Source organism: Myotis lucifugus, unplaced genomic scaffold, assembly GCF_000147115.1.
Source record: "Myotis lucifugus unplaced genomic scaffold, Myoluc2.0 scaffold_56, whole genome shotgun sequence".
Taxonomy (NCBI): Eukaryota; Metazoa; Chordata; class Mammalia; order Chiroptera; family Vespertilionidae; genus Myotis; species Myotis lucifugus.
In genome coordinates, this window is record NW_005871104.1 from 6,762,499 (window position 1) to 6,775,186 (window position 12,688).

General features: G+C 45.0%; 1 protein-coding gene across 16 annotated transcripts in view; it reads left to right on the forward strand.

Annotated features, from left to right (window-relative positions):
* Positions 1-777: 777 nt before the first annotated feature.
* RBM22 (RNA binding motif protein 22) overlaps positions 778-12,688 on the forward strand; it is an 80,671-nt gene continuing 68,760 nt past the window's right edge. For 6 of the 16 annotated variants that reach the window (XM_023754131.1, XM_023754136.1, XM_023754132.1 and 3 more), the window contains exons 1-9: positions 778-934; positions 1,377-1,430; positions 3,797-3,826; positions 4,667-4,799; positions 6,244-6,344; positions 6,451-6,623; positions 7,432-7,632; positions 8,571-8,735; positions 9,915-10,046. In XM_023754131.1, coding sequence (XP_023609899.1) covers positions 881-934; positions 1,377-1,430; positions 3,797-3,826; positions 4,667-4,799; positions 6,244-6,344; positions 6,451-6,623; positions 7,432-7,632; positions 8,571-8,735; positions 9,915-10,046 — 1,043 coding nt within the window. In that variant the 5' untranslated portion in view covers positions 778-880. Of the gene's footprint in view, positions 935-1,376; positions 1,431-3,796; positions 3,992-4,666; positions 4,800-6,243; positions 6,345-6,450; positions 6,624-7,431; positions 7,633-8,570; positions 8,736-9,642; positions 9,732-9,914; positions 10,047-11,528; positions 12,613-12,688 lie in introns of those variants that run through there. The other 10 variants (XM_023754138.1, XM_023754137.1, XM_023754139.1 and 7 more) reach the window with 7 other exon arrangements.

The window sequence follows — 12,688 nt, forward strand, 5'->3', positions numbered from 1 at the left end:
CTTATTACATGACCATGAGCAAGTTGCTTAATCTCTCTCAACCTGTTTCCATTCCTATAAAAGAGGGACAATCATACTTGCCCAGAGGGTAGTGATTACCAGATAAAATACATGACCTCTAGCTAAATTTGGCTTTCAGATGAGTCATTTTTGGGGTATAAGTGAAACATGTTTATACTAAAATGTGGTTCGTTGTTTAACTGAAATTTAAATTTAACTAGACGTTCTGTGTTGTTGCTTGCTAATCCTGGCAACCCTACAGGCAACGGTTCTCAACCTGTGGGTAGCAACCCTCTGGGGGTCGAACGACCCTTTCAAGGGGTCGCCTAAGACTGTCGGAAAACACATATATAATTACATATTGTTTTTGTGATTAATCACTCTGCTTTAATTATGTTCAATTTGTAACAATGAAATTGGGGTCACCACAACATGAGGAACTGTATTAAAGGGTCGCGGCATTAGGAAGGTTGAGAACCACTGCCTACAGGAGTGGTTGTGATCATTTAATAAGACACTGACTTGCCCGGCAGGACGTTCGCCCAGCTTTGGCATAAGCGCCCAGTGGGAGCTACCGCTGCTTTAAACCCACCCCCTCACTCATTACTTGCTCCTTTGTTCTTTCACTCAACTATTACATAAACCAGATGTACTTGTGGCTCTTCATCCCAAGCAGGGACCCAGGAGGCAGCACCAGGGTTTAACACATCAGGACGACGTCCGAGCGGGTGACGTCAAGGCGTACAAGGCCCCGCCCCCAAGGGCGCACGAGACGCACAAATAAGACGTCACAGGCCGGGAACCAGCCCGGGACCTGACGGGATTGTGGCGGTCCTATCTGCCAACTCGGAAGCGGCGGCTGCCTCCGGACGCTCTCAAGATGGCGACTTCTCTGGGTTCCAACACCTACAACAGGCAGAACTGGGAGGATGCGGTGAGTGTGCCTGCCAGGCGAGGCCGGGAAGGGGCGGCGAGGCCGGGCCTCCCGCCGGCCGGCCCGGCGTGGCTGCGGCGCCGCCGAGGGAACTCCGGGGAGGAGCCAGCGCCGCGGCCTAGCCGGGCTGGGGCGGGAGGCCAGAGGGCGGCCCTCCTGCGGGCGTGGAGGGAGGGGGCGCAGCCAGGGTCCGAGACCAGCCCCCTTTGCATGCCTGCCTCCTCCTCTCTCGGTGCTGCTCTCCTCCCGCCGCCGCCGGAAGGGCAGCCGGCGCCCCCTCCCGCGACCGGGCCCGCGCTGGACCTCGGGCTCCTGCCCTGCGCTTCCCCGCCCTCGCTCCTCGTCCCTCCCCCACCCCCTGTCTCCCCGTTGCCCGCCGGTGTGGCTGAGATGGCGGGGTCTTCGGAGCCTGGCCGTCAACCAGATTTCCCATTGTCACCAGGACTTCCCCATCCTGTGCCAGACGTGTCTTGGAGAAAACCCGTATATCCGAATGGTGAGTGAGGGTGTGTGAAACGGGAGTTGTTGGCATTCTGTCAACGTGGTGGTCCCTGCACACGGTCCGCGAAGCGCTGCTCCCAGCCGGCGGAAGTAACGGTGCTCCTGTACCAACCGGGTCTGTGACAGTTTACAGAGGACTGTCATGCTTATTCTGTCGCGTTGAAACTCAGGCAATTCCGTGATGTAGGAGTCATATAATATAGCATGGGTTTGTTGAGCATTCACCTGGGAGATGGATCTATTAACCAAAAGCCGAGTTTATGTCTGTTCATTTAGCAAGTCATGAGTGGGGCTGGGATTTAAATGCATATGGTCTCACTCCAGGGACCTCAGCAAGTTCGGAGACACAGGACTGGAAGCTGGGTGTCCTTACTCCTAAACAAACGCCTTTTGGCCACTGCACCTTGTCTGTCTCTTTAATGTCAGGTGTTCCCTGTCATCACAAATAAGGGTTAAATTCGTTACCATTGAATAGTAATCAGGACTGTGTTTTTGGGATCTGTCCCAGGTGTTGATAGGTTGATTTGTGGAAGATGTTGAATAGCTTATGGGAAGGGAACGTTTACTATGTGCAGGATATCTGCAGGGTCTGTGCTAGTTACTTTCTGACTAAACTTTGTAAAAGATGGGTTGGCCATGGCTACATCCTTTCTGAATTGGGAACTGTGGGAACAGTTAGGGCAGTGGTTCTCAACCTTCCTAATGCCGCGACCCTTTAATACAGTTCCTCATGTTGTGGTGACCCCCAACCATAAAATTATTTTCGTTGCTACTTCATAACTATAATTTTGCTACTGTTATGAATCGGAATGTAAATATCTGATATGCAGGATGTATTTTAATTGTTACAAATTGAACATAATTAAAGCATAGTGATTAATCACAAAAACAATATGTAATTATATATTCAACTAGAGGCCCGGTGCACAAAAATTTGTGCACTGGGGGGGAGGGGAGGTCCCTTAGCCCGGCCTGTGCCCTCTCGCAGTCTGTGACCCCTCAGGGGATGACCACCTGCTGGCTTAGGCCCGCTCCCCGGGGGATTGGGCCTAAGATGGCAATCAGACATCCCTCTGGCAGCCCGGCAGCCCTTGGGGGATGTCCACTTGCCAGCAGGGAGCAGGCCTAAACTGCAGACATCCTTAGCGCTGCTGAGGAGGCAGGAGAGGCTCCCACCACCACCGCTGTACTGGCAGCCATCAGCCTGGCTTGTAGCTGAGCAGAGCTCCCCCATGTGGGAGTGCACTGACCACCAGAGGGCAGCTCCTGCATTGAGCGTCTGCCCCCTGGTGGTCAGTGTGTGTCATAGTGACCAGTCATTCCCAGTCTTTCTACTGTTAGGGTCAGTTTGTATATTACCCTTTTACTATATACGATAGAGGCCTGGTGCACAGGTGAGGGCCGGCTGGTTTGCCCTGAAGGGTGTCCCGGATCAGGGTGGGGGTCCCGCTTGGGTGCCTGGCCAGCCTGGGTGAGGGGCTGATGGCTGTTTTCAGGCTGGCCACACCCCCTTTAGGGTGGGGGTCCCCACTGGGGTGCCTGGCCAGTCTGGGTGAGGGGCTGAGGGCCGTTTTCAGGCTGACTAGTGACTGAAGCTCCCAGCCTCTCCTTTTTTTCTTTCTTTCTTTTTTTTTTTTATTCTGGGATTTATTTACCTTCTATAATTGAAACTTTGTTGCCGTCACTGGCGCTCCCAGCTCTGAGGCCTCGGCTGGCTAAAAGCAGGTATCTGGGGTTTGTTTGGCTTCTATAATTGAAACTTTGTTGCTTTTGGAGCTGTTGCTTTTGGAGCTTAGAGCCGGGCCACGGCAGGCGGGGAACCTTGGCTTCCTCCATCACTGGAGCAAGCAAGCCTCCTGCTCGCTTCAGCTGCGTGGCTGCCGGCCGCCATCTTTGTTGGCAGTTAATTTGCATAAGGATATGCTGATTAGCCAATGGGAAGCGTAGCGGAGGTATGGTTAATTACCCTTTTTGTCTTTTATTAGATAGGATATGTGTTTCCCGATGGTCTTAGGCGACCCCTGTGAAAGGGTCATTTGACCTCCAAAGGGGTCGCGACCCACAGGTTGAGAACCGCTGAGTTAGGAGGTTTCGTTCTTGGGAGACAGTGGTGAGCCTGAAAGTTGTGGCTGTCTAAAGACACATGCTACTTGGTGTTAGATCCATAAGATTCTTAAGAGGTTAGAGCTCATAGTAGGTGATTAGAATTTATCCCCCCCCCCCCCCCCCCCAACACACACACACCCTTTAGGATGCCACACACATTTCTTGGGTTGTATTGGGGGAAGAAGCAGACATCTAGTTTTGTTTTTTTTCTGGAACTCAAGTTCTTTTCTGTTTGTTTGTTTTTTTCTATTTCAGACCAAAGAAAAGTATGGGAAGGAATGCAAAGTAAGTATGTCTGTTAAAGAGTAATTATTTCATTTTATTTTACTTTTTTCTACCAAATTAGCTTTCAACTTGCTGAGCTTTGAGGTCTTCCGGTAAAAGTCAGTGCTACGCAACTTTCATATATCATTTATGTACTCATTGGCTGTTAACTGTTTAGTGTGTGAGGTAAGAAAATGAGCCCTTCAATATAGGGGTTCTTAACTTGGTGTCTGTGGATGAGCTTTGAACCCCCTGAGATTGTATACCAAGTGTTGATTGTGCACATGAGAATTTTAGCTGCGGAGGAAGATCACAGCTGTCATAAGATTCTCAAAGGAGTGTATGACACTCCCCACTCACCATGAAAAGGATTAAGGGTCACATTATTAATGGGGTGGAGAGGACTGAAAATTCCTCTTTCTGTGCTATGTGAATTTTTTTAAAAAATATATTTTTGTTGATTTTTTACAGAGAGGAAGGGAGAGGGATAGAGAGTTAGAAACATCGATGAGAGAGAAAGATCAATCAGCTGCCTCCTTCATGCCCCCTACTGGGGATGTGCCGGCAACCAAGGTACATGCCCTTGACTAGAATCGAACCTGGGACCCTTCAGTCTGCAGGCCGACGCTCTATCCACTGAGCCAAACTGGTCAGGGCGCTATGTGAATTTTTTACTACTGGGGCAGAGCGTTGTAAATATGATTGAAATATCAAATGGCATTTAGGCTAGATGATTGCTAAGGTTTCTTGTAAACCCTAGATTTGGGGATCCTTTCTTTGAATCCCCCGTTGTTATTAAGTCTGGATTCATTGTCCAGATCAGGACTATTCACACTCTGTGGCTCTTATTTTGTGTTAAAGATCTGTGCCAGGCCATTCACAGTGTTTCGCTGGTGCCCCGGAGTCCGCATGCGTTTCAAGAAGACTGAAGTGTGCCAAACCTGTAGTAAATTGAAGAATGTCTGTCAGACTTGCCTCTTGGATCTGGAGTATGGTATGTTTGCCCTGTCCAATAAATCAAAGTATGCAGGTGCCCTAGACAACAAACCAGTCTTTTCACCTCCCATGTCTACCCTACCTCTCTTTTGACCCCAGTTTGGAATATGTGCTGTGGTCTGCTTTTTATTGTAAGGGGAGAACCATACTAGGCGATCCTAGAGAACTCCTGAACAGCAGTAGGAACGTAGAGAAAAGTTGGGAATTAATTAGAACTAGCCTAAAACTCCCTTATGTGCATCTGTAGCCAAGGGGAGGTAAAGGCCTTGTTCCTATGGTAGGTAATTTCTTTGCCTTGGGCTTCTTTCTAGATCCAAAGCTTTTTTCCACAGTTCCTACCAGAAGCTCATAGGCTAATCTTGCTTTAGTTTTTGTCTCAACTGTATTGTTAGGACTGATATGCTGCCACTGTTTCAGAGTAATTCCTTTTTTTTCTTAACTGAAAGTGACTTGTTTATGAGAAAATACTTTTTCCACAGAGTTTCTGCTGTACGGTAAAAGGAAAATACGAGTTTATATATGTTAAATTCAGAAAGCGGCTCTGTTTCTCAGTCCTGGTCACAGTATTGTTACTATTTTTTAATATTTTTATTGATTCCAGAGAGAAAGGGAGAGGGGGAGAGAGAGAGAAACATCAATGATGAGACAGAATTATTGATTGTCTGCCTCCTGCACACTCCCTACTGGGAATTGAGCTCACAACCCGGTCATGTGCCCTTGACCAGAATTGAACCTGGGACCCTTTAGTCCCCAGGCCGATGCTCTATCCACTAAGCCAAACCAACTAGGGCCCTGGTCACCTATTTATATGTTTGTTAAGGAGAGGTTCTGGTCCTATAATACAATGACCCCATATATGACCATGACTATCCAGACAATCTGTAGGACTAACCTAAAATGAACCACTTTTTGCATTTATTTAAAATATGTTTTTATTGTTTTTTTTGTGTTTTGTGTTTTTTTTGAGAGCGAGTAAGGAAGGAAGAGAGAGATAGAAACATCGATGAGAGAGAACATTGATCAGCTGCCTCCTGCACGCCCCCTACTGAGGATTGAGCCCACAACCTGGGCATTGAACCCGTGATCTCCTAGCTCCTGGGTGGACACTTGGTGCCTGGGGCGATGCTCAGTCCACTGAGACACACCGTTCGGGCTAGATACATTATTAATTTACAAGTCAAATGTGACTATACCCAAAGTTTGTTCATCTAAAAGATTTTCTAAAACATTTGTTTCAGAATCATGCTAGCTCAGGAATTAGGACAATTTCTTAGAATGCTCCGTAGCAATATTTGCCTGATGGTGCTAAATATTTTCAGTAAAAATATAGTAAAGCCTCTGGTACTAAATAAGAAAGTGGAGAAAGGATGATACTGTATTCTGTGTGTATATTCAGCACTGTTTTTAAATATGCCTGTTTTTCCTTCTTTCCTTTGTACCAGGCCTGCCCATCCAGGTTCGTGATGCAGGGCTGTCTTTTAAGGATGACATGCCAAAATCAGATGTCAACAAAGAGTACTACACACAGAATATGGAGAGGGAGGTATGCTGCCACTTTCTTGAGGTAGTCTTTTATTTGGTAAAAGAATCCTAGTGGATTGACACAGTTTATATAATTTATCTTTTGAATTTGCCATCCCTGTGTGTAGATTTCTAACTCTGATGGAACACGGCCAGTTGGCATGCTGGGGAAAGCCACATCCACCAGTGACATGCTGCTCAAACTGGCCCGGACCACACCCTACTACAAAAGGAATCGACCCCACATTTGCTCCTTCTGGGTGAAAGGAGAATGTAAGAGAGGAGAGGAATGTCCATACAGGTAAGAGCTGAAGTGCGTTTTCAGTATTTGCTTTCAGATGATTAGTCATCTAAGAAGTGGGAGGTGCTAGTTTAAACAATCTCTGCCTTAAAATCTAAAAGTGTATACAACTAGTGTGGTATATCTCATATCTTAAGACTGTTAAATTTAGAAAAGCTTGATTAAATCGTTTTTACATATCATGGAGCTTTTACTTATAACTAAGCATTGGGAAGCTAAATTACTGTGCTGTATAACACAGATGTTTACCCTGAGTTGTAAGTCTTCACTATTATGGTCTCACTGGCTTGACTCTCAATGGGTTGATGAGGTCAAATTAAGGCCAGGCATCTAAGGGTGTGTGAGTATGTTTCCGTCAGGACTGCCAAGCATGTGGATTAGGAGCTCTTAACTTGGGGTTGGTTAATCTCACCCCCATCAAAAAAATTATTCCGTTGTCTAGGCCTGGGTCCGTAGCTTTAATCAGACTGAGTGGAATGCAAGACCTCAAATATGTTAAGAACCATTGACCTTGAGAGAGATAACGATGTTTTGGTTACCCTTTGTTTGGGGGTGAATTGTGCCAAAAGTATTTCTAAGGAAACTGCTGCCCTAGATGGTCATTTCAATGGGTTTTAGGAGGCTTGCAAGTCCTTGTAATACAGTAAATCACTTGATATCAGCTCTATATCAATAATTTTGTTTTGGTATGACCAGGGTTTTAGATTAAAAGGCATTTCTGGGTATATATTTGGGTGTAGCTACTGTTGTGTGATACCTATAAATTGTTTTGTTTCATCTTTATGCATTGTTCTTTCTTGAATCATAGACATGAGAAGCCTACAGATCCAGATGACCCCCTTGCTGATCAGAACATTAAAGACCGATATTATGGAATCAATGACCCCGTGGCAGATAAGCTTCTAAAGCGGGCTTCAACAATGCCTCGTTTGGACCCGCCAGAGGACAAGACTATCACCACACTATATGTTGGTGGTCTGGGCGATACCATTACTGAGACAGATTTAAGGTTTGTGGATATAATTTTATGAGCTCTTTTTGCTTTTAGCTGTCTTGGAATAACTTGTGGGGGGCAATAACAGGCAAGCATGATAATCCTTTAAAAATACATTTTTCTTTAATTAGTTTATAGTCAGTAAATATGCCGACTAGAATTTTTATAAAATTGTTCTTTACGATGCCAGAGTAGTAATGTTCATCAACAGTGCTTAGTCCATTCTTGCATGTGGTGATAATTACATGAGATCCTATTTGGCCTAATAGCCAAATAGAGTTTTTAGAATAGGGCACACAATCAAGTAGGCTGATTATGTAGGGGAAGGGAAGTTTTGCCATTATAAGACTCTTATGGTTTAAATTGTTGGCTTTTTAAAGAGATTGGCATTTGGTAAACTTGTATGATTCTCAGCTTGTATTTTAGTCAGCTAAATGAGACATCTGGGCAGAGAGTGGAAATAGCTCTCCCAAAGAGAGAAAGTGGTAAAGAAACTCCTATAAGTTTATAAGCTGCCTTGGTAGCCTGTCTTCACTACACCCTAAGTGAGCTAGACAGTCTCCAGGGGGTGGCAGACTCTTCTCCTTCTCGTCTTCTTTTTACAACCTTTTAAAACATTTCTTTAAACATTCTTGGCTCGTGGGCCATGGAGACTATAGTTGGCTATCCCCTTATCTAGGGTTTAGGGTCCTTAAGGAACTTACTGGGGCCCCCTTTCCTCCATGGGGAAGACCCTGAGATGTTGAATAAAATTTATTTGCCCATTATTTTTCTTTTCCTCTCAATACGCAGCCTCATAGTACGTAAGGTATTGGGGAAACTACCTGCAGGTAGTTAGGGAGGTAACCATGGGGCCATGTACCTTGTGAGTCAGTAGAAGAGTGAATAACCTGCTGTCACCCTCCTGGGAACGTGTGTGTCGTTATCATTTTTCTCTGCCTGTATCCCTTCAGAAATCATTTCTACCAGTTTGGAGAGATTCGGACGATCACCGTGGTGCAGAGACAGCAATGTGCTTTCATCCAGTTTGCCACAAGGCAGGCTGCTGAAGTGGCTGCAGAGAAGTCCTTTAATAAGCTAATTGTCAATGGCCGTCGACTTAATGTGAAATGGGGAAGGTGAGGATAGACTATTTTAAAATATCTTTGAGATTTTCAAGAAAACTATTTCATTACCTGGGGCTAGTGAGATTTTGGTGAATGGGTCAAAAAGAATTTTTCCTTATCTATCTAACATTCATTCCTGTGGATGTTCACAGTATCCTGTTTTGGACTGTTATTCTGGGTTTTGGTGTAGTAATCTTTGAGGGTTCATGTGTTTTGTGACCAGTTATTATAGGCTAAGTATAATGCCAGGGCCTGAAGGTGGATACAAATGAATTAGACCAGATTCTGTCTTCTAGAGGCTGACTGCCCAGTGGGGAAGAAAAACTAATTTAGGTTTGAAAGTGATGAAATGCCCTGAAAGTTCAAAGGGGAACATATTTCTCACCGGGAGCCACGGAAAAGATTGCTGATAGCAGCAGCGACCCTTATGGAGTGCTTCCTGGGGGCTAATTAGGCTGTGTACTAAATATACATAGGTTGCCTCTTCTAGTCCTTATAATAGTTCCAGCAAGTTATGAACCCAGGTCTTTCTGGCTTCAAAACATTTGGTCGTGCCAAGCTGGCATGGCTCAGTGGTTGAGCATCGACCTCTATGAACCAGGAGGTCATGGTTCGATTCCTGGTTAGGGCACATGCCCAGGTTGTGGGCTAGATCCCCAGTGGGGCGTGCAGGAGGCAGCCGATTAACGATTCTCATCACTGATGTTTCTATCTATCCCTCTCCCTTCCTCTCTGAAATCAATCAGAATATATTTTAGAAAAAAGCAAAACAAAAACCCTTTGATCTTATCCACTGCACTGTGACATTTAAAGGGAAAAAGTGGGGCAAGGAGTGAAGAAACTCCATTTGACTAGAAAGCCTGAGAAGCAGAGGTGTGAGAGAAGGGACACACTGCTGATGTGTATGTCTGTCTCTCAGGTCCCAAGCAGCCCGAGGAAAAGAAAAAGAGAAAGACGGAACCACAGACTCTGGCATCAAGCTGGAGCCTGTTCCAGGCCTGCCAGGAGGTGAGTACAGGCTTTCTTGCTAGCTACAGATGCTCTGATGATCCCTGAGTGTTGGAAGAGACCCATGTCTCTGGCTCCAGCAACAGCTCTGTCTTCGCTCAGAACTCCCAAATTTAAAGGCAGTGGAAACAACATTGCACAGTTGTCTTCCCTTCTAACTATTGGCTCTCTTCTCTCCTCCAGCTCTTCCCCCTCCTCCTGCAGCAGAGGAAGAAGCCTCTGCCAACTACTTCAACCTGCCCCCCAGTGGCCCTCCAGCTGTGGTGAACATCGCCCTGCCGCCACCCCCTGGAATTGCCCCACCCCCACCCCCAGGTAACTTCTACCTTCCTTCTTAGTAAATAAGTCTGACTTAGCCCTAAAAAGTTCTTTTGAAAGTCATGTCTATTGGTCTAAATCAGGGGTGGGCAAACTTTTTGACTCGAGGGCCACAATGGGTTCTTAAACTGGACCGGAGGGCCGGAACAAAAGCATGGATGGAGTGTTTGTGTGAACTAATATAAATTCAAAGTAAACATCATTACATAAAAGGGTACGGTCTTTTTTTTTTTAGTTTTATTCATTTCAAACAAGCCGAATCCGGCCTGCGGGCCGTAGTTTGCCCACGGCTGGTCTAAATTCTTTGAGTTTGTCTCATAGAATCCTCAAGTAAATCTGATTTGTTAGGATTCCTGATATTTCTTTTTTTTTTCTGGCCTGCCAAGGAGGGGAAAGTCACCAGTTTTCTAAAGATCTGTGTATATTTAAAATCAGAATAGGAGTTCATCGATTACAGTGACATATGGCCAGTTTGTTCCCTGTTCTAATGTAATCCTGATGCCCTAGAGCACTACTGCTTAAAGTGCAGGCTGTGGACATCCACCAGTTCACAAAGTGTTGTTACCTGTATACAAAGATAAGGAGCTTGTGCCAGAATGTAAATGAAAGTCTTGATATAAAAAATTATAAGACAAACTAAATAGTGTGCTTGGTTGTGTAATTAGTTACATTTGGCTCACAGTCTTTACCTTGTTGGTGGCCAGGAGTACACAGTTGAAAGACTGGCAGTTTGTATAGTGCTGCTCTAGAAAATGTCAGTGACAGCCCAACCGGTGTGGCTCCGTGGTTAAATGTCAACCTATGAGCCAGGAGGTCACGGTTGGATTCCCAGTCTCGGCACATGCCGGGGTTGCAGGTTTGATCCCCAGTGTGGGGCATGCAGGAAGCAGCTGATCAATGAATGATTCTCTCTCATCATTGATTTTTCTATCTCTCTTCCTCTCCCTCTCTGAAATCAATAAAGTACATTTTTTAAAAAATGTTAGTGACAGTGCGAACAGTGTAAGTCACAGGTGGCCAGTGCCCCTGTGGCAGAATTCCCATACTCTTTGAAGAAAGTCCTGGTTTAGAACACCCTCCATTCTAATATGAATCATTGAGGTTAATGATGACAGGGTCTTCCATGATTTGATTCCATCAAATCAGGGTCAGCCTGATTTCTTCCTCACCTCCCAGATCCTGAGGAATCCTGCTTGGCAGGATTGGCATGTTTGATAGCTAGCAGGGGCTTGGAAGACATATTATCAGATACCTTGAGTCCTGTGGAATTTTCTGTTAACCTGGACTGAGAGGAATGGATTCTCAAACTGAGAAAGTAATACAGGGAGACATTTCTAAGCAAGTCTTATGAACTGACATTTTCTGAAACTCCTTGTCATTTGGTTTATGTGCAAGAGGTGTTGACCTTAGAAAGATGCAGAGGTTTGAAAGGTGGTCAGGGGAACTGCAAGTCTAACACATTTGTTCTCCCATCTGCAGGTTTTGGGCCACATATGTTCCACCCAATGGGACCACCTCCTCCTTTCATGAGGGCTCCAGGACCAATCCACTATCCTTCTCAGGACCCTCAGAGAATGGGAGCTCATGCTGGGAAACACAGCAGCCCCTAGCACATTATCACCATTCTGGGGCTCTACAGAAGACAGGGCGCTTAAAAATCCCAGTAAACGAATCTTGGAATAAATATATTTTTCCTTCCTTTGTAGTTTCCATAGTAGCTGAATGTGTTCAGATGTGGGCAGTCAGAAAACTATAGCCATGCTTTGATTGATGGACCTCAAATAAGCTGCCATTGACACATCTGGTTACTATAACGTTACTAATAAAACTTAATGCCTGTTCCCCTTCTATGGGGAGCAAGCAGTGGGGTGAGTTGGAATATCCATTGGAGTTTCCATCCCAATTATATGTTCATTTTGTATTATTTTTTTGGAGGGGGAGGGGGGCATTAACCTGCGGAAAGAATCTTTTGACTGTTTTTATGTCCATTAGGTATTTTCCTTTTTATCATCTAAAAAAAGATTACTAGTACTAATCATTGTAGTGGCATAAGTGTGATTTAACACTTCTGAAGTCACACCCTCAGAAAGACAAGTGGAATCCAGCAGGCAGCTCTGCCCAGGTCTCTTCTTAACCTCGCCTTCCCTCATTGATGGCTAAAGGAATCTGGCTGATAGTTGTACTTCTCTACGCTACCAAAAGAGACAACAATAAAAATTACTTTGTATTCCTTTTGGATGGAAACAAATGTCATGAAGCTGTGTATCATTGAAGAAACCTGGTGTCTGGGATGAAATTATTTTAAAGAACTTCCTGTAAAACACTTTAATAGACTGAAACGAAAAGCTTTGGAGTGTGTTTGAATGGAAGACTTGTGACCTCGGCTGGAACTTTCAGCATTTCGTGTGTCTCATTTTAATTCCCCACTCTGGGCAGGGAACTCTGTTTGGTCTTAGGATGTTTGGATATAACTGAATTGTAGATGGTAAAACATAATTTGATGTTGTGTTGTGTTTTATTTTTTTGTTTTTAAAAAATTAAAACGGGTAAATTTTCCAAATGTCATGGGCTTATTTCTAGATTTCTGTTTTCTTTATCCTTTGGTAGATGAACTGGGGTTAATGGAAGTTAAAAACAAG